The 27,158-nt window shown below is 43.9% G+C and overlaps 1 protein-coding gene across 1 annotated transcript in view; it reads left to right on the top strand.

Moving 5' to 3' along the window:
- The window catches only part of polq (polymerase (DNA directed), theta), an 80,656-nt gene that overhangs the window by 10,330 nt on the left and 43,168 nt on the right, over window positions 1-27,158 (top strand). The window contains 9 exon segments of the mRNA XM_071363258.1: window positions 793-949; window positions 11,937-12,051; window positions 13,032-13,233; window positions 14,420-14,561; window positions 15,519-15,665; window positions 16,003-16,215; window positions 20,544-20,686; window positions 23,966-24,379; window positions 25,031-25,224. Coding sequence (XP_071219359.1) covers window positions 793-949; window positions 11,937-12,051; window positions 13,032-13,233; window positions 14,420-14,561; window positions 15,519-15,665; window positions 16,003-16,215; window positions 20,544-20,686; window positions 23,966-24,379; window positions 25,031-25,224 — 1,727 coding nt within the window.

Below are 27,158 nucleotides of genomic sequence, written 5' to 3' on the forward strand. Positions count from 1 at the left end.
TGTTTTACGTTACTAAAAAGAGACAGAGTGTGTCGTCTCCAGAGTGTGTCCTCAGAGTGTGTCGTCTCCAGAGTGTGTCCTCAGTGTGTGTCGTCTACAGAGTGTGTCCTCAGTGTGTGTCGTCTCCAGAGTGTGTCCTCAGTGTGTGTCGTCTCCAGAGTGTGTCCTCAGAGTGTGTCGTCTCCAGAGTGTGTCCTCAGAGTGTGTCGTCTCCAGAGTGTGTCCTCAGAGTGTGTCGTCTCCAGAGTGTGTCCTCAGTGTGTGTCGTCTCCAGTGTGTGTCCTCAGAGTGTGTCGTCTCCAGAGTGTGTCCTCAGTGTGTGTCGTCTCCAGAGTGTGTCCTCAGTGTGTGTCGTCTCCAGAGTGTGTCCTCAGTGTGTGTCGTCTCCAGAGTGTGTCCTCAGTGTGTGTCGTCTCCAGAGTGTGTCCTCAGTGTGTGTCGTCTCCAGAGTGTGTCCTCAGTGTCGTCTCCAGAGTGTGTCCTCAGTGTGTGTCGTCTCCAGTGTGTGTCCTCAGTGTGTGTCGTCTCCAGAGTGTGTCCTCAGTGTGTGTCGTCTCCAGAGTGTGTCCTCAGTGTGTGTCGTCTCCAGAGTGTGTCCTCAGTGTGTGTCGTCTCCAGAGTGTGTTCTCAGTGTGTGTCGTCTACAGAGTGTGTCCTCAGTGTGTGTCGTCTACAGAGTGTGTCCTCAGTGTGTGTCGTCTCCAGAGTGTGTCCTCAGAGTGTGTCGTCTCCAGAGTGTGTCCTCAGTGTGTGTCGTCTCCAGAGTGTGTCCTCAGTGTGTGTCGTCTCCAGAGTGTGTTCTCCGAGGCGGGGGTGTGTGTGGAGGGCTACATGGGAGGCCGGGCTGCTCCTGGAGGTTTCAGTAGTCTGGACGTAGCAGTGTGTACTATAGAGAAGGCCAACTCCCTCCTCAACAGACTCATAGAGGAGGACTCCATGGACCTACTGGGTAGGTGTTGATGTTGTACAGTATGTTGTTAGTGTGGTAGTGTAATAATCTAATCTGCTGTGTGGTAGTGTAATAATCTAATCTGCTGTGTGTGTAATAATCTAATCCACTGTGTGGTAGTGTAATAATCTAATCCACTGTGTGGTAGTGTAATAATCTAATCCACTGTGTGGTAGTGTAATAATCTAATCTGCTGTGTGGTAGTGTAATAATCTAATCTGCTGTGTGGTAGTGTAATAATCTAATCCACTGTGTGGTAGTGTAATAATCTAATCCACTGTGTGGTAGTGTAATAATCTAATCCACTGTGTGGTAGTGTAATAATCTAATCCACTGTGTGGTAGTGTAATAATCTAATCTGCTGTGTGTGTAATAATCTAATCCACTGTGTGGTAGTGTAATAATCTAATCCACTGTGTGTGGTAGTGTAATAATCTAATCTGCTGTGTGGTAGTGTAATAATCTAATCTGCTGTGTGTGTAATAATCTAATCCATTGTGTGGTAGTGTAATAATCTAATCCACTGTGTGGTAGTGTAATAATCTAATCCACTGTGTGGTAGTGTAATAATCTAATCTGCTGTGTGGTAGTGTAATAATCTAATCTGCTGTGTGTGTAATAATCTAATCCACTGTGTGGTAGTGTAATAATCTAATCCACTGTGTGTGGTAGTGTAATAATCTAATCCGCTGTGTGGTAGTGTAATAATCTAATCCACTGTGTGGTAGTGTAATAATCTAATCCACTGTGTGGTAGTGTAATAATCTAATCTGCTGTGTGGTAGTGTAATAATCTAATCTGCTGTGTGGTAGTGTAATAATCTAATCCACTGTGTGGTAGTGTAATAATCTAATCTGCTGTGTGGTAGTGTAATAATCTAATCTGCTGTGTGGTAGTGTAATAATCTAATCTGCTGTGTGTGTAATAATCTAATCCACTGTGTGGTAGTGTAATAATCTAATCTGCTGTGTGGTAGTGTAATAATCTAATCCACTGTGTGGTAGTGTAATAATCTAATCTGCTGTAGTGTAATAATCTAATCCACTGTGTGGTAGTGTAATAATCTAATCTGCTGTAGTGTAATAATCTAATCCACTGTGTGGTAGTGTAATAATCTAATCTGCTGTAGTGTAATAATCTAATCCACTGTGTGGTAGTGTAATAATCTAATCTGCTGTAGTGTAATAATCTAATCCACTGTGTGGTAGTGTAATAATCTAATCTGCTGTGTGTGTAATAATCTAATCCACTGTGTGGTAGTGTAATAATCTAATCCACTGTGTGGTAGTGTAATAATCTAATCTGCTGTGTGGTAGTGTAATAATCTAATCCACTGTGTGGTAGTGTAATAATCTAATCCATTGTGTGGTAGTGTAATAATCTAATCCATTGTGTGGTAGTGTAATAATCTAATCCACTGTGTGGTAGTGTAATAATCTAATCCATTGTGTGGTAGTGTAATAATCTAATCCACTGTGTGGTAGTGTAATAATCTAATCTGCTGTGTGGTAGTGTAATAATCTAATCCACTGTGTGGTAGTGTAATAATCTAATCCACTATGTGGTAGTGTAATAATCTAATCCACTGTGTGGTAGTGTAATAATCTAATCCACTGTGTGGTAGTGTAATAATCTAATCCACTGTGTGGTAGTGTAATAATCTAATCCACTGTGTGGTAGTGTAATAATCTAATCCACTGTGTGGTAGTGTAATAATCTAATCTGCTGTGTGGTAGTGTAATAATCTAATCTGCTGTGTGGTAGTGTAATAATCTAATCCGCTGTGTGGTAGTGTAATAATCTAATCCACTGTGTGGTAGTGTAATAATCTAATCCACTGTGTGGTAGTGTAATAATCTAATCCACTGTGTGGTAGTGTAATAATCTAATCTGCTGTGTGGTAGTGTAATAATCTAATCTGCTGTGTGTGTAATAATCTAATCCACTGTGTGGTAGTGTAATAATCTAATCCACTGTGTGTGGTAGTGTAATAATCTAATCCGCTGTGTGGTAGTGTAATAATCTAATCCACTGTGTGGTAGTGTAATAATCTAATCCACTGTGTGGTAGTGTAATAATCTAATCTGCTGTGTGGTAGTGTAATAATCTAATCTGCTGTGTGGTAGTGTAATAATCTAATCCACTGTGTGGTAGTGTAATAATCTAATCCACTGTGTGGTAGTGTAATAATCTAATCTGCTGTGTGGTAGTGTAATAATCTAATCTGCTGTGTGGTAGTGTAATAATCTAATCCGCTGTGTGGTAGTGTAATAATCTAATCCACTGTGTGGTAGTGTAATAATCTAATCCACTGTGTGGTAGTGTAATAATCTAATCCACTGTGTGGTAGTGTAATAATCTAATCTGCTGTGTGGTAGTGTAATAATCTAATCTGCTGTGTGTGTAATAATCTAATCCACTGTGTGGTAGTGTAATAATCTAATCCACTGTGTGTGGTAGTGTAATAATCTAATCCGCTGTGTGGTAGTGTAATAATCTAATCCACTGTGTGGTAGTGTAATAATCTAATCCACTGTGTGGTAGTGTAATAATCTAATCTGCTGTGTGGTAGTGTAATAATCTAATCTGCTGTGTGGTAGTGTAATAATCTAATCCACTGTGTGGTAGTGTAATAATCTAATCTGCTGTGTGGTAGTGTAATAATCTAATCTGCTGTGTGTGTAATAATCTAATCCACTGTGTGGTAGTGTAATAATCTAATCCACTGTGTGTGGTAGTGTAATAATCTAATCCGCTGTGTGGTAGTGTAATAATCTAATCCACTGTGTGGTAGTGTAATAATCTAATCCACTGTGTGGTAGTGTAATAATCTAATCTGCTGTGTGGTAGTGTAATAATCTAATCTGCTGTGTGGTAGTGTAATAATCTAATCCACTGTGTGGTAGGTTAATAATCTAATCTGCTGTGTGGTAGTGTAATAATCTAATCTGCTGTGTGTGTAATAATCTAATCTGCTGTGTGTGTAATAATCTAATCCACTGTGTGGTAGTGTAATAATCTAATCTGCTGTGTGGTAGTGTAATAATCTAATCTGCTGTGTGGTAGTGTAATAATCTAATCCACTGTGTGGTAGTGTAATAATCTAATCTGCTGTAGTGTAATAATCTAATCCACTGTGTGGTAGTGTAATAATCTAATCTGCTGTAGTGTAATAATCTAATCCACTGTGTGGTAGTGTAATAATCTAATCTGCTGTAGTGTAATAATCTAATCCACTGTGTGGTAGTGTAATAATCTAATCTGCTGTAGTGTAATAATCTAATCCACTGTGTGGTAGTGTAATAATCTAATCTGCTGTGTGTGTAATAATCTAATCCACTGTGTGGTAGTGTAATAATCTAATCTGCTGTGTGGTAGTGTAATAATCTAATCCACTGTGTGGTAGTGTAATAATCTAATCCATTGTGTGGTAGTGTAATAATCTAATCCATTGTGTGGTAGTGTAATAATCTAATCCACTGTGTGGTAGTGTAATAATCTAATCCATTGTGTGGTAGTGTAATAATCTAATCCACTGTGTGGTAGTGTAATAATCTAATCTGCTGTGTGGTAGTGTAATAATCTAATCTGCTGTGTGGTAGTGTAATAATCTAATCCACTGTGTGGTAGTGTAATAATCTAATCCGCTATGTGGTAGTGTAATAATCTAATCCACTGTGTGGTAGTGTAATAATCTAATCCACTGTGTGGTAGTGTAATAATCTAATCCACTGTGTGGTAGTGTAATAATCTAATCTGCTGTAGTGTAATAATCTAATCCACTGTGTGGTAGTGTAATAATCTAATCTGCTGTGTGTGTAATAATCTAATCCACTGTGTGGTAGTGTAATAATCTAATCTGCTGTGTGGTAGTGTAATAATCTAATCCACTGTGTGGTAGTGTAATAATCTAATCCATTGTGTGGTAGTGTAATAATCTAATCCATTGTGTGGTAGTGTAATAATCTAATCCACTGTGTGGTAGTGTAATAATCTAATCCATTGTGTGGTAGTGTAATAATCTAATCCACTGTGTGGTAGTGTAATAATCTAATCTGCTGTGTGGTAGTGTAATAATCTAATCTGCTGTGTGGTAGTGTAATAATCTAATCCACTGTGTGGTAGTGTAATAATCTAATCCGCTATGTGGTAGTGTAATAATCTAATCCACTGTGTGGTAGTGTAATAATCTAATCCACTGTGTGGTAGTGTAATAATCTAATCTGCTGTGTGGTAGTGTAATAATCTAATCTGCTGTGTGGTAGTGTAATAATCTAATCCACTGTGTGGTAGTGTAATAATCTAATCCGCTATGTGGTAGTGTAATAATCTAATCCACTGTGTGGTAGTGTAATAATCTAATCCACTGTGTGGTAGTGTAATAATCTAATCCACTGTGTGGTAGTGTAATAATCTAATCCACTGTGTGGTAGTGTAATAATCTAATCTGCTGTGTGGTAGTGTAATAATCTAATCTGCTGTGTGGTAGTGTAATAATCTAATCTGCTGTGTGGTAGTGTAATAATCTAATCCGCTGTGTGGTAGTGTAATAATCTAATCCACTGTGTGGTAGTGTAATAATCTAATCCACTGTGTGGTAGTGTAATAATCTAATCCACTGTGTGGTAGTGTAATAATCTAATCCACTGTGTGGTAGTGTAATAATCTAATCCACTGTGTGGTAGTGTAATAATCTAATCCGCTGTGTGGTAGTGTAATAATCTAATCCACTGTGTGGTAGTGTAATAATCTAATCCACTGTGTGGTAGTGTAATAATCTAATCCACTGTGTGGTAGTGTAATAATCTAATCTGCTGTAGTGTAATAATCTAATCCACTGTGTGGTAGTGTAATAATCTAATCTGCTGTAGTGTAATAATCTAATCCACTGTGTGGTAGTGTAATAATCTAATCTGCTGTAGTGTAATAATCTAATCCACTGTGTGGTAGTGTAATAATCTAATCTGCTGTAGTGTAATAATCTAATCCACTGTGTGGTAGTGTAATAATCTAATCTGCTGTGTGTGTAATAATCTAATCCACTGTGTGGTAGTGTAATAATCTAATCTGCTGTGTGGTAGTGTAATAATCTAATCCACTGTGTGGTAGTGTAATAATCTAATCCATTGTGTGGTAGTGTAATAATCTAATCCATTGTGTGGTAGTGTAATAATCTAATCCACTGTGTGGTAGTGTAATAATCTAATCCATTGTGTGGTAGTGTAATAATCTAATCCACTGTGTGGTAGTGTAATAATCTAATCTGCTGTGTGGTAGTGTAATAATCTAATCTGCTGTGTGGTAGTGTAATAATCTAATCCACTGTGTGGTAGTGTAATAATCTAATCCGCTATGTGGTAGTGTAATAATCTAATCCACTGTGTGGTAGTGTAATAATCTAATCCACTGTGTGGTAGTGTAATAATCTAATCCACTGTGTGGTAGTGTAATAATCTAATCCACTGTGTGGTAGTGTAATAATCTAATCTGCTGTGTGGTAGTGTAATAATCTAATCTGATGTGTGTGTAATAATCTAATCCACTGTGTGGTAGTGTAATAATCTAATCCACTGTGTGTGGTAGTGTAATAATCTAATCCGCTGTGTGGTAGTGTAATAATCTAATCCACTGTGTGGTAGTGTAATAATCTAATCCACTGTGTGGTAGTGTAATAATCTAATCTGCTGTGTGGTAGTGTAATAATCTAATCTGCTGTGTGGTAGTGTAATAATCTAATCCACTGTGTGGTAGTGTAATAATCTAATCTGCTGTGTGGTAGTGTAATAATCTAATCTGCTGTGTGTGTAATAATCTAATCCACTGTGTGGTAGTGTAATAATCTAATCCACTGTGTGTGGTAGTGTAATAATCTAATCCGCTGTGTGGTAGTGTAATAATCTAATCCACTGTGTGGTAGTGTAATAATCTAATCCACTGTGTGGTAGTGTAATAATCTAATCTGCTGTGTGGTAGTGTAATAATCTAATCTGCTGTGTGGTAGTGTAATAATCTAATCCACTGTGTGGTAGGTTAATAATCTAATCTGCTGTGTGGTAGTGTAATAATCTAATCTGCTGTGTGTGTAATAATCTAATCTGCTGTGTGTGTAATAATCTAATCCACTGTGTGGTAGTGTAATAATCTAATCTGCTGTGTGGTAGTGTAATAATCTAATCTGCTGTGTGGTAGTGTAATAATCTAATCCACTGTGTGGTAGTGTAATAATCTAATCTGCTGTAGTGTAATAATCTAATCCACTGTGTGGTAGTGTAATAATCTAATCTGCTGTAGTGTAATAATCTAATCCACTGTGTGGTAGTGTAATAATCTAATCTGCTGTAGTGTAATAATCTAATCCACTGTGTGGTAGTGTAATAATCTAATCTGCTGTAGTGTAATAATCTAATCCACTGTGTGGTAGTGTAATAATCTAATCTGCTGTGTGTGTAATAATCTAATCCACTGTGTGGTAGTGTAATAATCTAATCTGCTGTGTGGTAGTGTAATAATCTAATCCACTGTGTGGTAGTGTAATAATCTAATCCATTGTGTGGTAGTGTAATAATCTAATCCATTGTGTGGTAGTGTAATAATCTAATCCACTGTGTGGTAGTGTAATAATCTAATCCATTGTGTGGTAGTGTAATAATCTAATCCACTGTGTGGTAGTGTAATAATCTAATCTGCTGTGTGGTAGTGTAATAATCTAATCTGCTGTGTGGTAGTGTAATAATCTAATCCACTGTGTGGTAGTGTAATAATCTAATCCACTGTGTGGTAGTGTAATAATCTAATCCACTGTGTGGTAGTGTAATAATCTAATCCACTGTGTGGTAGTGTAATAATCTAATCCACTGTGTGGTAGTGTAATAATCTAATCTGCTGTGTGGTAGTGTAATAATCTAATCTGCTGTGTGTGTAATAATCTAATCCACTGTGTGGTAGTGTAATAATCTAATCCACTGTGTGTGGTAGTGTAATAATCTAATCCGCTGTGTGGTAGTGTAATAATCTAATCCACTGTGTGGTAGTGTAATAATCTAATCCACTGTGTGGTAGTGTAATAATCTAATCTGCTGTGTGGTAGTGTAATAATCTAATCTGCTGTGTGGTAGTGTAATAATCTAATCCACTGTGTGGTAGTGTAATAATCTAATCTGCTGTGTGGTAGTGTAATAATCTAATCTGCTGTGTGTGTAATAATCTAATCCACTGTGTGGTAGTGTAATAATCTAATCCACTGTGTGTGGTAGTGTAATAATCTAATCCGCTGTGTGGTAGTGTAATAATCTAATCCACTGTGTGGTAGTGTAATAATCTAATCCACTGTGTGGTAGTGTAATAATCTAATCTGCTGTGTGGTAGTGTAATAATCTAATCTGCTGTGTGGTAGTGTAATAATCTAATCCACTGTGTGGTAGGTTAATAATCTAATCTGCTGTGTGGTAGTGTAATAATCTAATCTGCTGTGTGTGTAATAATCTAATCTGCTGTGTGTGTAATAATCTAATCCACTGTGTGGTAGTGTAATAATCTAATCTGCTGTGTGGTAGTGTAATAATCTAATCTGCTGTGTGGTAGTGTAATAATCTAATCCACTGTGTGGTAGTGTAATAATCTAATCTGCTGTAGTGTAATAATCTAATCCACTGTGTGGTAGTGTAATAATCTAATCTGCTGTAGTGTAATAATCTAATCCACTGTGTGGTAGTGTAATAATCTAATCTGCTGTAGTGTAATAATCTAATCCACTGTGTGGTAGTGTAATAATCTAATCTGCTGTAGTGTAATAATCTAATCCACTGTGTGGTAGTGTAATAATCTAATCTGCTGTGTGTGTAATAATCTAATCCACTGTGTGGTAGTGTAATAATCTAATCTGCTGTGTGGTAGTGTAATAATCTAATCCACTGTGTGGTAGTGTAATAATCTAATCCATTGTGTGGTAGTGTAATAATCTAATCCATTGTGTGGTAGTGTAATAATCTAATCCACTGTGTGGTAGTGTAATAATCTAATCCATTGTGTGGTAGTGTAATAATCTAATCCACTGTGTGGTAGTGTAATAATCTAATCTGCTGTGTGGTAGTGTAATAATCTAATCTGCTGTGTGGTAGTGTAATAATCTAATCCACTGTGTGGTAGTGTAATAATCTAATCCACTGTGTGGTAGTGTAATAATCTAATCCACTGTGTGGTAGTGTAATAATCTAATCCACTGTGTGGTAGTGTAATAATCTAATCCACTGTGTGGTAGTGTAATAATCTAATCCGCTGTGTGGTAGTGTAATAATCTAATCCACTGTGTGGTAGTGTAATAATCTAATCCACTGTGTGGTAGTGTAATAATCTAATCCACTGTGTGGTAGTGTAATAATCTAATCCACTGTGTGGTAGTGTAATAATCTAATCCACTGTGTGGTAGTGTAATAATCTAATCCACTGTGTGGTAGTGTAATAATCTAATCTGCTGTAGTTTAATAATCTAATCCACTGTGTGGTAGTGTAATAATCTAATCTGCTGTAGTGTAATAATCTAATCCACTGTGTGGTAGTGTAATAATCTAATCTGCTGTAGTGTAATAATCTAATCCACTGTGTGGTAGTGTAATAATCTAATCTGCTGTAGTGTAATAATCTAATCCACTGTGTGGTAGTGTAATAATCTAATCCACTGTGTGGTAGTGTAATAATCTAATCCACTGTGTGGTAGTGTAATAATCTAATCCATTGTGTGGTAGTGTAATAATCTAATCCATTGTGTGGTAGTGTAATAATCTAATCTGCTGTGTGTGGTAGTGTAATAATCTAATCCATTGTGTGGTAGTGTAATAATCTAATCTGCTGTGTGGTAGTGTAATAATCTAATCCGCTGTGTGGTAGTGTAATAATCTAATCCACTGTGTGGTAGTGTAATAATCTAATCCACTGTGTGGTAGTGTAATAATCTAATCCACTGTGTGTGGTAGTGTAATAATCTAATCCACTGTGTGGTAGTGTAATAATCTAATCCATTGTGTGGTAGTGTAATAATCTAATCCACTGTGTGGTAGTGTAATAATCTAATCTGCTGTGTGGTAGTGTAATAATCTAATCCACTGTGTGGTAGTGTAATAATCGAATCCACTGTGTGGTAGTGTAATAATCTAATCCACTGTGTGGTAGTGTAATAATCTAATCCACTGTGTGTGGTAGTGTAATAATCTAATCCACTGTGTGGTAGTGTAATAATCTAATCCATTGTGTGGTAGTGTAATAATCTAATCCACTGTGTGGTAGTGTAATAATCTAATCCACTGTAGTGTAATAATCTAATCCACTGTTTGGTAGTGTAATAATCTAATCCACTGTGTGGTAGTGTAATAATCTAATCCACTGTGTGGTAGTGTAATAATCTAATCCACTGTGTGGTAGTGTAATAATCTAATCTGCTGTAGTGTAATAATCTAATCCGCTGTGTGGTAGTGTAATAATCTAATCCACTGTGTGGTAGTGTAATAATCTAATCCACTGTGTGGTAGTGTAATAATCTAATCCACTGTGTGTGGTAGTGTAATAATCTAATCCACTGTGTGGTAGTGTAATAATCTAATCCATTGTGTGGTAGTGTAATAATCTAATCCACTGTGTGGTAGTGTAATAATCTAATCCACTGTAGTGTAATAATCTAATCCACTGTAGTGTAATAATCTAATCCACTGTTTGGTAGTGTAATAATCTAATCCACTGTGTGTGATAGTGTAATAATCTAATCCACTGTGTGGTAGTGTAATAATCTAATCCACTGTGTGGTAGTGTAATAATCTAATCCACTGTGTGGTAGTGTAATAATCTAATCCACTGTGTGGTAGTGTAATAATCTAATCCACTGTGTGGTAGTGTAATAATCTAATCCACTGTGTGGTAGTGTAATAATCTAATCCACTGTGTGGTAGTGTAATAATCTAATCCACTGTGTGGTAGTGTAATAATCTAATCTGCTGTGTGGTAGTGTAATAATCTAATCCACTGTAGTGTAATAATCTAATCCATTGTGTGGTAGTGTAATAATCTAATCCACTGTGTGGTAGTGTAATAATCTAATCTGCTGTGTGTGGTAGTGTAATAATCTAATCCACTGTGTGGTAGTGTAATAATCTAATCCACTGTAGTGTAATAATCTAATCCACTGTAGTGTAATAATCTAATCCATTGTGTGGTAGTGTAATAATCTAATCCACTGTGTGGTAGTGTAATAATCTAATCTGCTGTGTGTGGTAGTGTAATAATCTAATCCATTGTGTGGTAGTGTAATAATCTAATCCACTGTGTGTGGTAGTGTAATAATCTAATCCACTGTGTGGTAGTGTAATAATCTAATCCATTGTGTGGTAGTGTAATAATCTAATCCACTGTGTGGTAGTGTAATAATCTAATCCACTGTGTGGTAGTGTAATAATCTAATCCACTGTGTGGTAGTGTAATAATCTAATCTGCTGTGTGGTAGTGTAATAATCTAATACACTGTAGTGTAATAATCTAATCCACTGTGTGGTAGTGTAATAATCTAATCCGCTGTGTGGTAGTGTAATAATCTAATCCACTGTAGTGTAATAATCTAATCCACTGTGTGGTAGTGTAATAATCTAATCTGCTGTGTGGTAGTGTAATAATCTAATCCACTGTGTGGTAGTGTAATAATCTAATCCACTGTGTGGTAGTGTAATAATCTAATCCACTGTGTGGTAGTGTAATAATCTAATCCACTGTGTGGTAGTGTAATAATCTAATCCACTGTGTGGTAGTGTAATAATCTAATCCACTGTGTGGTAGTGTAATAATCTAATCCACTGTGTGGTAGTGTAATAATCTAATCCACTGTGTGGTAGTGTAATAATCTAATCCACTGTGTGGTAGTGTAATAATCTAATCCACTGTGTGGTAGTGTAATAATCTAATCCACTGTGTGTGTAGGTGTGGTAGTGTAATAATCTAATCCACTCTGTAGGTGTGGTAGTTGTGGATGAGCTTCACATGGTAGGAGACTCCGGTAGAGGATACCTGCTGGAACTACTGCTCACCAAGATACGATACATCGCCCTCAAACACAACACCAACAACGGGTACGTCTGGGGGGTTTCTCGGTAATTCACCAGAACGTTTAGATTACGGTAATTCACCAGAACATTTAGATTACGGTAATTCACCAGAACGTTTAGATTACGGTAATTCACCAGAACGTTTAGATTACGGTAATTCACCAGAACATTTAGATTACGGTAATTCACCAGAACGTTTAGATTACGGTAATTCACCAGAACGTTTAGACTATGGTAATTCACCAGAACGTTTAGATTACGGTAATTCACCAGAACGTTTAGATTACGGTACTTCACCAGAACGTTTAGATTACGGTACTTCACCAGAACGTTTAGACTACGGTAATTCACCAGAACGTTTAGATTACGGTAATTCACCAGAACGTTTAGATTACGGTAATTCACCAGAACGTTTAGATTACGGTAATTCACCAGAACGTTTAGATTACGGTAATTCACCAGAACGTTTAGATTACGGTAATTCACCAGAACGTTTCGATTATGGTAATTCATTTTAACAGAACATTTCGATTATGGTAATTCATTTTACCAGAATTTTTAACTCCTGTAATGAAGCAGCCAATAAAAAGTCAATTTTAAACATTTGCCAAAATGATGACTTCAGATCATCAGCAAACAGTAGACATTTGACTTCAGATTCTAGTAGGGTGAGGCCGGGTGCTGCAGACTGTTCTAGTGCCCTCGCCAATTCGTTGTTATATATGTTGAAGAGGGTGGGGCTTAAGCTGCATCCCTGTCTCACCCCACGGCCTTGAGGAAAGAAATTAGTATTTTTTCCCCAATTTTAACAGCACACTTGTTGTATCTCCCTCCCTCCCTCTCTCTCTCTCTCTCTCTCTCTCTCTCTCTCTCTCTCTCTCTCTCTCTCTCTCTCTCTCTCTCTCTCTCTCTCTCTCTCTCTCTCTCTCTCTCTGTCTCTGTCTCTGTCTCTGTCTCTGTCTCTGTCTCTGTCTCTCTGTCTCTGTCTCTCTCTATCTATCTAGCTCCTTATCAGAAGGTATCCAAATCGTGGGTATGAGTGCCACCCTCCCAAACCTGTCCCTGCTGGCTGGGTGGCTGGATGCGGAGCTTTACCAGACTGACTACAGACCCGTCCCCCTGAAGCAGAGGCTCAAGGTGGGGAACAGCATCTACGACTCCAGCCTCTCTCTGGTCCGAACCTTCAAGCCCCTGATCACTGTCAAGGTAGGAGCTGCTGTAGTGATATTTATTTTATAGATACATTTCCGTTTATATATACACAAATGTTTGGCGTCACTTACAAATGTCCTTATTTTTGAAAGAAAAGCACATTTTCTGTCCATTTAAAATAACATTAAATTGATCAGAAATACAGTGTAGACATTGTTAATGTTGTAAATGACTATTGTAGCTGGAAACGGCTGATTCTTTAATGGAATATCTACATAGGCGTACAGAGGCCCATTATCAGCAACCATCACTCCTGTGTTCCAACGGCACGTTGTGTTAGCTAATCCAAGTTTATCTTTTTAAAGGCTAATTGATCATTAGAAAACCCTTTTGCAATTGTTAGCACAGCTGAAAACTTGTCATGATTAAAGAAGCAATAAAACTGTCCTTCTTTAGACTAATTGAGTATCTGGAGCATCAGCATTTGTGGTTTCGATTACAGGCTCAAAATGTCCAGAAACAAATAACTTTCTTCTGAAACTCGTCAGTCTATTCTTGTTCTGAGAAATGAAGGCTATTCCATGCGAGAAGTTGCCAAGAAACTCAAGATCTCGTACAACGCTGTGTACTACTCCCTTCACAGAACAGCGCAAACTGTCTCTAAACAGAATAGAAAGAGGAGTGGGAGGCCCCGGTGCACAACTGAGCAAGAGGACAAGTACATTAGAGTGTCTAGTTTGAGAAACAGATGCCTCACAAGTCCTCAACTGGCAGCTTCATTAAATAGTTAGTGCAAAACACCAGTCTCAACGTCAACAGTGAAGAGGCGACTCCGGGATGCTGGCCTTCTAGGCAGAGTTGCAAGGAAAAAGCCATATCTCAGACTGGCCAATAAAAATAAAAGATTAAGATGGGCAAAAGAACACAGACATGGGACAGAGGAACTCTGCCTAGAAGGCCAGCATCCCGGAGTCGCCTCTTCACTGTTGACGTTGAGACTGGTGTTTTGCGGGTACTATTTAATGAAGCTGCCTGCTCCACAAAACATCAGAGGAATTATTGACACAGTGTGATGACCTTTAAATATGTAACGTGTGTGTGTGTGTGTGTGTGTGTGTGTGTGTGTGTGTGTGTGTGTGTGTGTGTGTGTGTGTGTGTGTGTGTGTGTGTGTGTGTGTGTGTGTGTGTGTGTGTGTGTGTGTGTGTGTGTGTGTGTGTGTGTGTGTGTGTGTGTGTGTAGGGAGATGAGGACCACATACTGTCTCTATGTTATGAGACAGTGAGTGAGGGTCACTCTGTCCTCCTGTTCTGTCCTTCCAAGAGCTGGTGTGAGAAACTGTCTGACAGCATTGCTAGAGCGTTCTACAACCTCACACACACAGGTACACACACACTCACACTCACACACACACTCACACACAGGTACACACACACGCTCACACACACACACACACAGTCACACACACACTCACACTCACACACACACACACACACACACACACACACACACAGGTACACACACACTCACACACACACACACACTCATACACAGGTACACACACACACACGCTCACACTCACACACACACAGGTACACACTCAGGTACACACACACACACACAGGTACACACACACACACACACACACACACACACACACACACACACACACACAGGTACACACACACACACACACACACACACACACACACACACTCACACTCACACACACACACACACACACACACAGGTACACACACTCACACTCTCACACACACACACACTCACACACACACACACACACACACACACACACACACACACACACACACACACACACACACACACACACACACACACACACACACACACACACACACACACACACACACACACACACACACACACACACACACACACACACACACACACACACACACACACACACACACACACACTCACACACACTCACAATCTCAAATATAAAATATATTTATTTGATTTGTTTAACCCTTTTTTGGTTACTACATGATTCCATACGTGTTATTTCATAGTTTTGATGTCTTCAATATTATTCTACAATGTAGAAAATAAAGTAAAACCCTTGAATGAGTAGGTGTGTCCAGACTTTTGACTGGTACTGTATATACACACTCCCTTCTAAAGAGTCCTGTGTCATTGCTTCATTATTATTATTATTATTATTATTATTATTATTATTATTATCAGAAGATATACCTCTTTTAGAAATGTCTAGCAAGTTGATTTAACGTTTTAGAGAAGAGAATTGGCTGCTCAGTAATGGACTATATGTGATACAGATGTATTTCTCTCGTCTCAGGTGGTCAGAATGGCTCAGCGCTCCAGGCTGTGGCATTGGACCAGGGGGGAGTAGTGGATGTGTTGGCCCAGCTCAGACGCACCCCAGCTGGGTTAGACCCGGTCCTGCAACGCACCGTGCCCTGGGGGGTGGCCTTCCACCACGCTGGTACACACAGACAGACCGCACACAGACAGACTGCACACAGACAGACAGACAGACAGACCGCACACAGACAGACCGCACACAGACAGACCGCACACAGACAGACAGACCGCACACAGACAGACAGACCGCACACAGACAGACAGACAGACCGCACACAGACAGACAGACAGACCGCACACAGACAGACAGACAGACCGCACACAGACTGACAGACAGACAGCACACAGACAGACAGACAGCACACAGACAGACAGACAGCACACAGACAGACAGCACACAGACAGACATAAAACACACCGTTGTAATGTTAATGTGATGTTAACACTCCTCTCTGCAGGTTTGACGTTTGATGAGCGAGACGTGTTGGAGGGAGCGTTCCGAGGGGGCGTGGTCAGAGTGTTGGCGGCGACCTCAACCTTGTCATCAGGGGTCAACCTGCCTGCACGCAGGGTTATCATACGAACTCCGACCTTTAATGGCCGTCTGCTCGACCCCCTGACCTACAGACAGATGGCCGGACGCGCCGGGAGGATGGGAGTCGATACTGAGGGTGAGGAGGGGGAGGATGGGAGTCGACACTGAGGGTGAGGAGGGGGAGGATGGGAGTCGACACTGAGGGTGAGGAGGGGGAGGATGGGAGTCGACACTGAGGGTGAGGAGGGGGAGGATGGGAGTCGACACTGAGGGTGAGGAGGGGGAGGATGGGAGTCGACACTGAGGGTGAGGATGGGAGTCGACACTGAGGGTGAGGAGGGGGAGGATGGGAGTCGACACTGAGGGTGGGGAGGATGGGAGTCGACACTGAGGGGGAGGAGGGGGAGGATGGGAGTCGACACTGAGGGGGAGGAGGGGGAGGATGGGAGTCGACACTGAGGGTGAGGAGGGGGAGGATGGGAGTCGACACTGAGGGGGAGGAGGGGGAGGATGGGAGTCGACACTGAGGGTGAGGAGGGTGAGGATGGGAGTCGACACTGAGGGTGAGGAGGGGGGGGATGGGAGTCGACACTGAGGGTGAGGAGGGGGAGGATGGGAGTCGACACTGAGGGTGAGGAGGGGGAGGATGGGAGTCGACACTGAGGGGGAGGATGGGAGTCGACACTGAGGGTGAGGAGGGGGAGGATGGGAGTCGACACTGAGGGGGAGGAGGGGGAGGATGGGAGTCGACACTGAGGGGGAGGATGCGAGTCGACACTGAGGGTGAGGAGGGGGAGGATGGGAGTCTACACTGAGGGTGAGGAGGGGGAGGATGGGAGTCGACACTGAGGGTGAGGAGGGGGAGGATGGGAGTCGACACTGAGGGTGAGGAGGGGGAGGATGGGAGTCGACACTGAGGGTGAGGAGGGGGAGGATGGGAGTCGACACTGAGGGGGAGGAGGGGGAGGATGGGAGTCGACACTGAGGGTGAGGAGGGGGAGGATGGGAGTCGACACTGAGGGGGAGGATGGGAGTCGACACTGAGGGTGAGGAGGGGGAGGATGGGAGTCCAGTACAGGACAGTCGCGGAGCCCAGAATTATTACTAGCTCACTATCTATAGGCCACTGAAAACCTAGCCAGGCAGAAATCTAGTGTCCTCTGGTTTTAAAGATCCTATCACTCTATCTTAGGCGTACGGGCTGTGAGATCTGGTTAGAACCTGTTCTCGTTTGTAATAGTTTTCTAATTACCCGTTATCTATTTTCTTAGCTTGCCTCCCCTAGAAGGGGGTTAAGCTCTCTGTGTAGAGGAACTATATAAACAACGGTGTAATTTGTAAATGAACATATTCCTTATTCCTGATGAGATCTGTCTGATTCCTTGAACGAGTTTTCCTCAACAACAACTGCTGGAGTGAATACCCAGCCTTCCTTCCTCTGCTGGAGTGAATACCCAGCCGTCCTTCAACTGCTGGAGTGAATACCCAGCCTTCCTTCCACTGCTGGAGTGAATACCCAGCCTTCCTTCCTCTGCTGGAGTGAATACCCAGCCGTCCTTCCTCTGCTGGAGTGAATACCTAGCCCTCCTTCCTCTGCTGGAGTGAATACCCAGCCGTCCTTCCACTGCTGGAGTGAATACCCAGCCGTCCTTCCTCTGCTGGAGTGAATACCCAGCCGTCCTTCAACTGCTGGAGTGAATACCCAGCCCTCCTTCCTCTGCTGGAGTGAATACCCAGCCGTCCTTCAACTGCTGGAGTGAATACCCAGCCGTCCTTCAACTGCTGGAGTGAATACCCAGCCGTCCTTCCTCTGCTGGAGTGAATACCCAGCCGTTCTTCCTCTGCTGGAGTGAATACCCAGCCGTCCTTCCTCTGCTGGAGTGAATACCCAGCCGTCCTTCAACTGCTGGAGTGAATACCCAGCCGTCCTTCCTCTGCTGGAGTGAATACCCAGCCCTCCTTCCTCTGCTGGAGTGAATACCCAGCCGTCCTTCAACTGCTGGAGTGAATACCCAGCCGTCCTTCCTCTGCTGGAGTGAATACCCAGCCGTCCTTCCACTGCTGGAGTGAATACCCAGCCCTCCTTCAACTGCTGGAGTGAATACCCAGCCCTCCTTCCACTGCTGGAGTGAATACCCAGCCTTCCTTCCACTGCTGGAGTGAATACCCAGCCGTCCTTCCTCTGCTGGAGTGAATACCCAGCCGTCCTTCCTCTGCTGGAGTGAATACCCAGCCTTCCTTCCACTGCTGGAGTGAATACCCAGCCGTCCTTCCACTGCTGGAGTGAATACCCAGCCTTCCTTCCACTGCTGGAGTGAATACCCAGCCGTCCTTCCACTGCTGGAGTGAATACCCAGCCGTCCTTCAACTGCTGGAGTGAATACCCAGCCGTCCTTCAACTGCTGGCGTGAATACCCAGCCGTCCTTCCACTGCTGGAGTGAATACCCAGCCGTCCTTCAACTGCTGGAGTGAATACCCAGCCGTCCTTCCTCTGCTGGAGTGAATACCCAGCCGTCCTTCCACTGCTGGAGTGAATACCCAGCCGTCCTTCCTCTGCTGGAGTGAATACCCAGCCGTCCTTCCACTGCTGGAGTGAATACCCAGCCGGCTTTCCACTGCTGGAGTGAATACCCAGCCGTCCTTCCTCTGCTGGAGTGAATACCCAGCCGTCCTTCCTCTGCTGGAGTGAATACCCAGCCGTCCTTCAACTGCTGGAGTGAATACCCAGCCGTCCTTCCACTGCTGGAGTGAATACCCAGCCGTCCTTCCTCTGCTGGAGTGAATACCCAGCCGTCCTTCCTCTGCTGGAGTGAATACCCAGCCGTCCTTCAACTGCTGGAGTGAATACCCAGCCGTCCTTCCACTGCTGGAGTGAATACCCAGCCGTCCTTCCACTGCTGGAGTGAATACCCAGCCGTCCTTCAACTGCTGGAGTGAATACCCAGCCGTCCTTCCTCTGCTGGAGTGAATACTCAGCCGTCCTTCAACTGCTGGAGTGAATACCCAGCCGTCCTTCAACTGCTGGAGTGAATACCCAGCCGTCCTTCAACTGCTGGAGTGAATACCCAGCCGTCCTTCCTCTGCTGGAGTGAATACTCAGCCGTCCTTCAACTGCTGGAGTGAATACCCAGCCGTCCTTCAACTGCTGGAGTGAATACCCAGCCGTCCTTCAACTGCTGGAGTGAATACCTCCTCCATGCTTCACGGTGGGAACCACACATGTGGAGATCATCCATTCACCTACTTTTTGTCTCACAAAGACACGGCGGTTAGAAACAAAAATCTCTAATTTGGACTAAGGACAAAGGACAGATTTCCACCGGTCTAATGTCCATTGCTCGTGTTTCTTGGCCCAAGCAGGTGTAGTCATGTACAGTAACAGCACCTCCCTTGTCCGCTGGGAGGACGACTATTCCTATGTATTATTTTGTATATATTTTCTGTAACTAATTGGCATCCAGCTGGTTTTCTTTATCCAATCAAAAAAAAAAAAAAAAAATAGCACAACAGACACTAAGAAATATCAACATTTTAGAGAAATAGCGTCCGTACACTGAGGCTGCTTCATCTCAAAGTATTTTCAATGGCAGTCGACACTCAGGGTGAGGAGGAGGAAAGGGATGGAGGAGAGGGGTGAGGAGTAGAGGGATGGAGGAGAGGAGGGAGGAGGAGGAAAGGGATGGAGGAGAGGGGGGAGGAGGAGGAAAGGGATGGAGGAGAGGGGTGAGGAGGGGGAAAGGGATGGAGGAGAGGGGTGAGGAGGGGGAAAGGGATGGAGGAGAGGGGTGAGGAGGAGGAAAGGGATGGAGGAGAGGGGTGAGGAGGAGGAAAGGGATGGAGGAGAGGGGTGAGGAGGAGGAAAGGGATGGAGGAGAGGGGTGAGGAGGAGGAAAGGGATGGAGGAGAGGGGTGAGGAGGAGGAAAGGGATGGAGGAGAGGGGTGAGGAGGAGGAAAGGGATGGAGGAGAGGGGTGAGGAGGAGGAAAGGGATGGAGGAGAGGGGTGAGGAGGGGGAAAGGGATGGAGGAGAGGGGTGAGGAGGAGGAAAGGGATGGAGGAGAGGGGCGAGGACACAGAATTAAATAGATTTTAATGAACATTTCAATCCCTGTAATTTAATGTGTATCTGTGTCTGAGGAGGGGTGGAGGACAGGAAGACAATTGAAAATGTCCCGCCCTATTCTTACCCACCCCCTCTCTCCCTCTCCCCCACCACCCCACCCACTCTCCCCCACCCCCTCTCTCCCTCTCCCCCACCACCCCTCTCCCTCTCCCCCACCCCCTCTCCCCCACCACCCCACTCCCTCTCCCCCACCACCCCACCCCCTCTCCCCCACCACCCCTCTCCCCCACCCCCTCTCCCCCTCTCTCCCTCTCCCCCACCACCCCTCTCCCTCTCCCCCACCCCCTCTCCCCCACCACCCCCACCCCCTCTCTCCCTCTCGTCCCTTTGCCTCATCTAGGGGAGAGTGTGTTGGTGTGTAAGGAGGCGGAGCGTCAGAAGGGTGTGTGTCTTCTCCAGGGCTCTCTGCAGCCAATCAGCAGCTGCCTGGTGAAGAGGGAGGGGGAGGGCCTAACCACCAGCATGCTCCGAGCCATCCTGGAGGTACAGTAGCCTGACCTCTAACCCCTGAACTATGGATTTTTTTTGTACATTTGGACTTGGATAGACAGCTCAAGTGCTGTAGTATGGACAGCGTCATTGAGGACTCTCTCCATTTTGAAGTAGTCAGGTCAACAGGAGGGATCAGCCAAGGGAATTATACCCCCTGAAAAAAAAATCAGTAACTGCAGGGGCAGTAAATCACCAACCTTGTCTTTATACCTGTTCAGACAACATCCTCCAGGGGGCAGTAAATCACCAACCTTGTCTTTATACCTGTTCAGACAACATCCTCCAGGGGGCAGTAAATCACCAACCTTGTCTTTATACCTGTTCAGACAACACCCTCTAGGGGGCAGTAAATCACCAACCTTGTCTTTATACCTGTTCAGACAACATCCTCCAGGGGGCAGTAAATCACCAACCTTGTCTTTATACCTGTTCAGACAACATCCTCCAGGGGGCAGTAATTTACCAACCTTGTCTTTATTCCTGTTCAGACAACATCCTCCAGGGGGCAGTAAATCACCAACCTTGTCTTTATACCTGTTCAGACAACATCCTCCAGGGGGCAGTATGCACCTTTTTAGTTTATTTACTGACTCATAGAAGTAGAAGAAAATGTACTACTTTAAAATGGAGATGGTCCTCAGTGGCGCTTCCCACAGTGTCACATATGCAAAGAAGGTACCTCTATCTACCTCTATGTGTCTTACACAGCTACAGGTAACTGCCAAAATAAAGGAAACACCATCATTTTACAAGTGTCTGGATCTCTATCGGAGGGATGCGACGCCATTCTTCCAGGAGAAATTCCATTATTTGGTGTTTTGTTGATGGTGGTGGAAAACGCTGTCTCAGGCACCGCTCCAGAATCTCCCAGAAGCGTCCTGCCAAACGTGCCCGAACAATCACCCCTCTTTTCAAAGCTTACCCAGCATTTTTATACATAAACCTAAGCATGATGGGATGTTAATTGCTTCATTTCCCACACCTGCTTTCTGTGTATCCCTAATTTACTCAAGTCTTTCCTTTATTTTGGCAGTTACCTGCACATACCTGTACCTGTCACCTACAGTATATACCTGTCACCTACAGTATATACCTGTCACCTACAGTATATACCTGTCACCTACAGTATATACCTGTCACCTACAGTATCTACCTGTACCTGTCACCTACAGTATATACCTGTCACCTACAGTATCTACCTGTACCTGCCATCTATCTACCTATACCTGTCATCTATCTACCTGTACCTGTCACCTACAGTATATACCTGTACCTGTCACCTACAGTATATACCTGTACCTGTCACCTACAGTATCTACCTGTACCTGTCACCTACAGTATCTACCTGTACCTGTCACCTACAGCATCTACCTGTACCTGTCACCTACAGTATCTACCTGTACCTGTCACCTACAGTATCTACCTGTACCTGTCATCTACAGTATCTACCTGTACCTGTCACCTACAGTATCTACCTGTACCTGTCACCTACAGTATCTACCTGTACCTGTCACCTACAGTATCTACCTGTACCTGTCACCTACAGTATCTACCTGTACCTGTCACCTACAGTATCTACCTGTACCTGTCACCTACAGTATCTACCTGTACCTGTCACCTACAGTATCTACCTGTACCTGTCACCTACAGTATATGCCTATACCTGTCACCTACAGTATCTGCCTATACCTGTCATCTACAGTATCTGCCTATACCTGTCATCTACAGTATCTACCTGTACCTGTCACCTACAGTATCTGCCTATACCTGTCACCTACAGTATATGCCTATACCTGTCATCTATCTACCTGTACCTGTCATGTATCTACCTATACCTGTCACCTACAGTATCTGCCTATACCTGTCACCTACAGTATATGCCTATACCTGTCATCTATCTACCTGTACCTGTCATCTATCTACCTATACCTGTCATCTATCTACCTGTACCTGTCATCTATCTACCTATACCTGTAATCTATCTACCTATACCTGTCATCTACAGTATCTACCTGTCGTCTATCTACCTATACCTGTCATCTACAGTATCTACCTGTCATCTATCTACCTGTACCTGTCATCTATCTACCTATACCTGTAATCTATCTACCTATACCTGTCATCTACAGTATCTACCTGTCATCTATCTACCTATACCTGTCATCTATCTACCTGTACCTGTCACCTACAGTATATACCTGTACCTGTCACCTACAGTATATACCTGTACCTGTCACCTACAGTATCTACCTATACCTGTCACCTACAGTATCTACCTGTACCTGTCACCTACAGTATCTACCTGTACCTGTCACCTACAGTATCTACCTGTACCTGTCACCTACAGTATCTACCTGTACCTGTCACCTACAGTATCTACCTGTACCTGTCACCTACAGTATCTACCTGTACCTGTCACCTACAGTATCTACCTGTACCTGTCACCTACAGTATCTACCTGTACCTGTCACCTACAGTATCTACCTGTACCTGTCACCTACAGTATCTACCTGTACCTGTCACCTACAGTATCTACCTGTACCTGTCACCTACAGTATATGCCTGTACCTGTCACCTACAGTATATGCCTGTACCTGTCACCTACAGTATCTGCCTATACCTGTCATCTACAGTATCTGCCTATACCTGTCATCTACAGTATATACCTGTACCTGTCACCTACAGTATATGCCTATACCTGTCATCTATCTACCTATACCTGTCATCTACAGTATCTACCTGTCATCTATCTAACTGTACCTGTCATCTATCTACCTATACCTGTCATCTACAGTATCTACCTGTCGTCTATCTACCTATACCTGTCATCTACAGTATCTACCTGTCATCTATCTACCTATACCTGTCATCTACAGTATCTACCTGTCATCTATCTACCTGTACCTGTCATCTATCTACCTGTACCTGTCATCTATCTACCTATACCTGTCATCTATCTACCTGTACCTGTCATCTATCTACCTATACCTGTAATCTATCTACCTATACCTGTCATCTACAGTATCTACCTGTCGTCTATCTACCTATACCTGTCATCTACAGTATCTACCTGTCATCTATCTACCTGTACCTGTCATCTATCTACATATACCTGTAATCTATCTACCTATACCTGTCATCTACAGTATCTACCTGTCATCTATCTACCTATACCTGTAATCTATCTACCTATACCTGTCATCTACAGTATCTACCTGTCATCTATCTACCTATACCTGTCACCTACAGTATCTACCTGTCTCCTGTCAGATCATCGTTGGGGGCGTGGCCAGCTCTCCTCAGGATGTGAGGCTTTATGCTTCCTGTACGTTGCTGGCTGCTGGCGCCCGCTATGACACCACACCTACACCAGGGGGCGCCATGACGGCGGGAGGAGGGGAGACGGGAGGAGGAGTGCAGGAGGGAGCAATAGAAGCATGTGTGGAATGGTTGATTGAGAATGAGTTCATATCTATCCAAAGAGAGGGTAATGAGAGGGGGAGAGGGGGAGAGGGGGATGAGAGAGGGGGGGCAGGAGGACAAGAGAGGTACTGCCCCACCCACCTTGGTTCTGCCACCCTCTCCTCCTCTCTCTCTCCTGCCGAGGCACTGGGCATCTTCTCAGATCTACAGAGAGCCATGAAGAGCTTCGTATTGGACAACGACCTACACACACTCTACCAGGTACCCCCCCCCCCTCTCTCCTTCCAGATAACCCCTGTGTTTGTACCCTCCAGATAACCCCTGTGTTTGTACCCTCCAGATAACCCCTGTGTTTGTACCCTCCAGATAACCCCTGTGTTTGTACCCTCCAGATAACCCCTGTGGTTGTACCCTCCAGATAACCCCTGTGGTTGTACCCTCCAGATAACCCCTGTGTTTGTACCCTCCAGATAACCCCTGTGTTTGTACCCTCCAGATAACCCCTGTGTTTGTACCCTCCAGATAACCCCTGTGGTTGTACCCTCCAGATAACCCCTGTGGTTGTACCCTCCAGATAACCCCTGTGGTTGTACCCTCCAGATAACCCCTGTGTTTGTACCCTCCAGATAACCCCTGTGGTTGTACCCTCCAGATAACCCCTGTGGTTGTACCCTCCAGATAACCCCTGTGTTTGTACCCTCCAGATAACCCCTGTGGTTGTACCCTCCAGATAACCCCTGTGGTTGTACCCTCCAGATAACCCCTGTGGTTGTACCCTCCAGATAACCCCTGTGGTTGTACCCTCCAGATAACCCCTGTGGTTGTACCCTCCAGATAACCCCTGTGGTTGTACCCTCCAGATAACCCCTGTGTTTGTACCCTCCAGATAACCCCTGTGTTTGTACCCCCCAGATAACCCCTGTGTATGCTGAGTGGACCACAATAGACTGGTACCAGTTCTGGTGTCTGTGGGAGGGGCTTGGCTCATCCAATAAGAGAGTAGCAGAGCTGGTGGGTGTTCAGGAGAGCTTCTTGGCTCGGTCTGTTAGCGGGAAACTGATCGCCAAGACGGACAGACAGAGACGACAGATGGCCATACACAAACGGTACACCATACCACACACACCAGGGTTTCCCATACCACACACACCAGGGTTTCCCATACCACACACACCAGGGTTTCCCATAACACACACACCAGGGTTTCCCATAACACACACACCAGGGTTTCCCATAACACACACACCAGGGTTTCCCATACCACACACCAGGGTTTCCCATAACACACACACCAGGGTTTCCCATACCACACACACCAGGGTTTCCCATAACACACACACCAGGGTTTCCCATACCACACACACCAGGGTTTCCCATAACACACACACCAGGGTTTCCCATACCACACACACCAGGGTTTCCCATAACACACACACCAGGGTTTCCCATACCACACACACCAGGGTTTCCCATAACACACACACCAGGGTTTCCCATAACACACACACCAGGGTTTCCCATACCACACACCAGGGTTTCCCATAACACACACACCAGGGTTTCCCATAACACACACACCAGGGTTTCCCATACCACACACCAGGGTTTCCCATAACACACACACCAGGGTTTCCCATAACACACACACCAGGGTTTCCCATAACACACACACCAGGGTTTCCCATAACACACACACCAGGGTTTCCCATAACACACACACCAGGGTTTCCCATAACACACACACCAGGGTTTCCCATAACACACACACCAGGGTTTCCCATACCACACACACCTGGGTTTCCCATACCACACACACCTGGGTTTCCCATACCACACACACCAGGGTTTCCCATAACACACACACCAGGGTTTCCCATAACACACACACCAGGGTTTCCCATAACACACACATCAGGGTTTCCCATAACACACACACCAGGGTTTCCCATAACACACACACCAGGGTTTCCCATACCACACACACCAGGGTTTCCCATAACACACACATCAGGGTTTCCCATAACACACACACCAGGGTTTCCCATAACACACACACCAGGGTTTCCCATACCACACACACCAGGGTTTCCCATAACACACACACCAGGGTTTCCCATAACACACACACCAGGGTTTCCCATACCACACACACCAGGGTTTCCCATAACACACACACCAGGGTTTCCCATAACACACACACCAGGGTTTCCCATAACACACACTCCAGGGTTTCCCATACCACACACACCAGGGTTTCCCATAACACACACACCAGGGTTTCCCATAACACACACACCAGGGTTTCCCATACCACACACACCAGGGTTTCCCATAACACACACACCAGGGTTTCCCATAACACACACACCAGGGTTTCCCATACCACACATACCAGGGTTTCCCATAACACACACACCAGGGTTTCCCATAACACACATACCAGGGTTTCCCATAACACACACACCAGGGTTTCCCATAACACACACACCAGGGTTTCCCATAACACACATACCAGGGTTTCCCATAACACACACACCAGGGTTTCCCATAACACACACACCAGGGTTTCCCATACCACACATACCAGGGTTTCCCATACCACACATACCAGGGTTTCCCATAACACACACACCAGGGTTTCCCATAACACACACACCAGGGTTTCCCATAACACACACACCAGGGTTTCCCATAACACACACACCAGGGTTTCCCATAAAACACACACCAGGGTTTCCCATAACACACACACCAGGGTTTCCCATAACACACACACCAGGGTTTCCCATAACACACACACCAGGGTTTCCCATAACACACACACCAGGGTTTCCCATAACACACACACCAGGGTTTCCCATACCACACATACCAGGGTTTCCCATACCACACATACCAGGGTTTCCCATACCACACATACCAGGGTTTCCCATAACACACACACCAGGGTTTCCCATAACACACACACCAGGGTTTCCCATAACACACACACCAGGGTTTCCCATAACACACACACCAGGGTTTCCCATAACACACACAC

Source organism: Salvelinus alpinus, chromosome 24 (genome assembly GCF_045679555.1).
Source record: "Salvelinus alpinus chromosome 24, SLU_Salpinus.1, whole genome shotgun sequence".
Taxonomy (NCBI): Eukaryota; Metazoa; Chordata; class Actinopteri; order Salmoniformes; family Salmonidae; genus Salvelinus; species Salvelinus alpinus.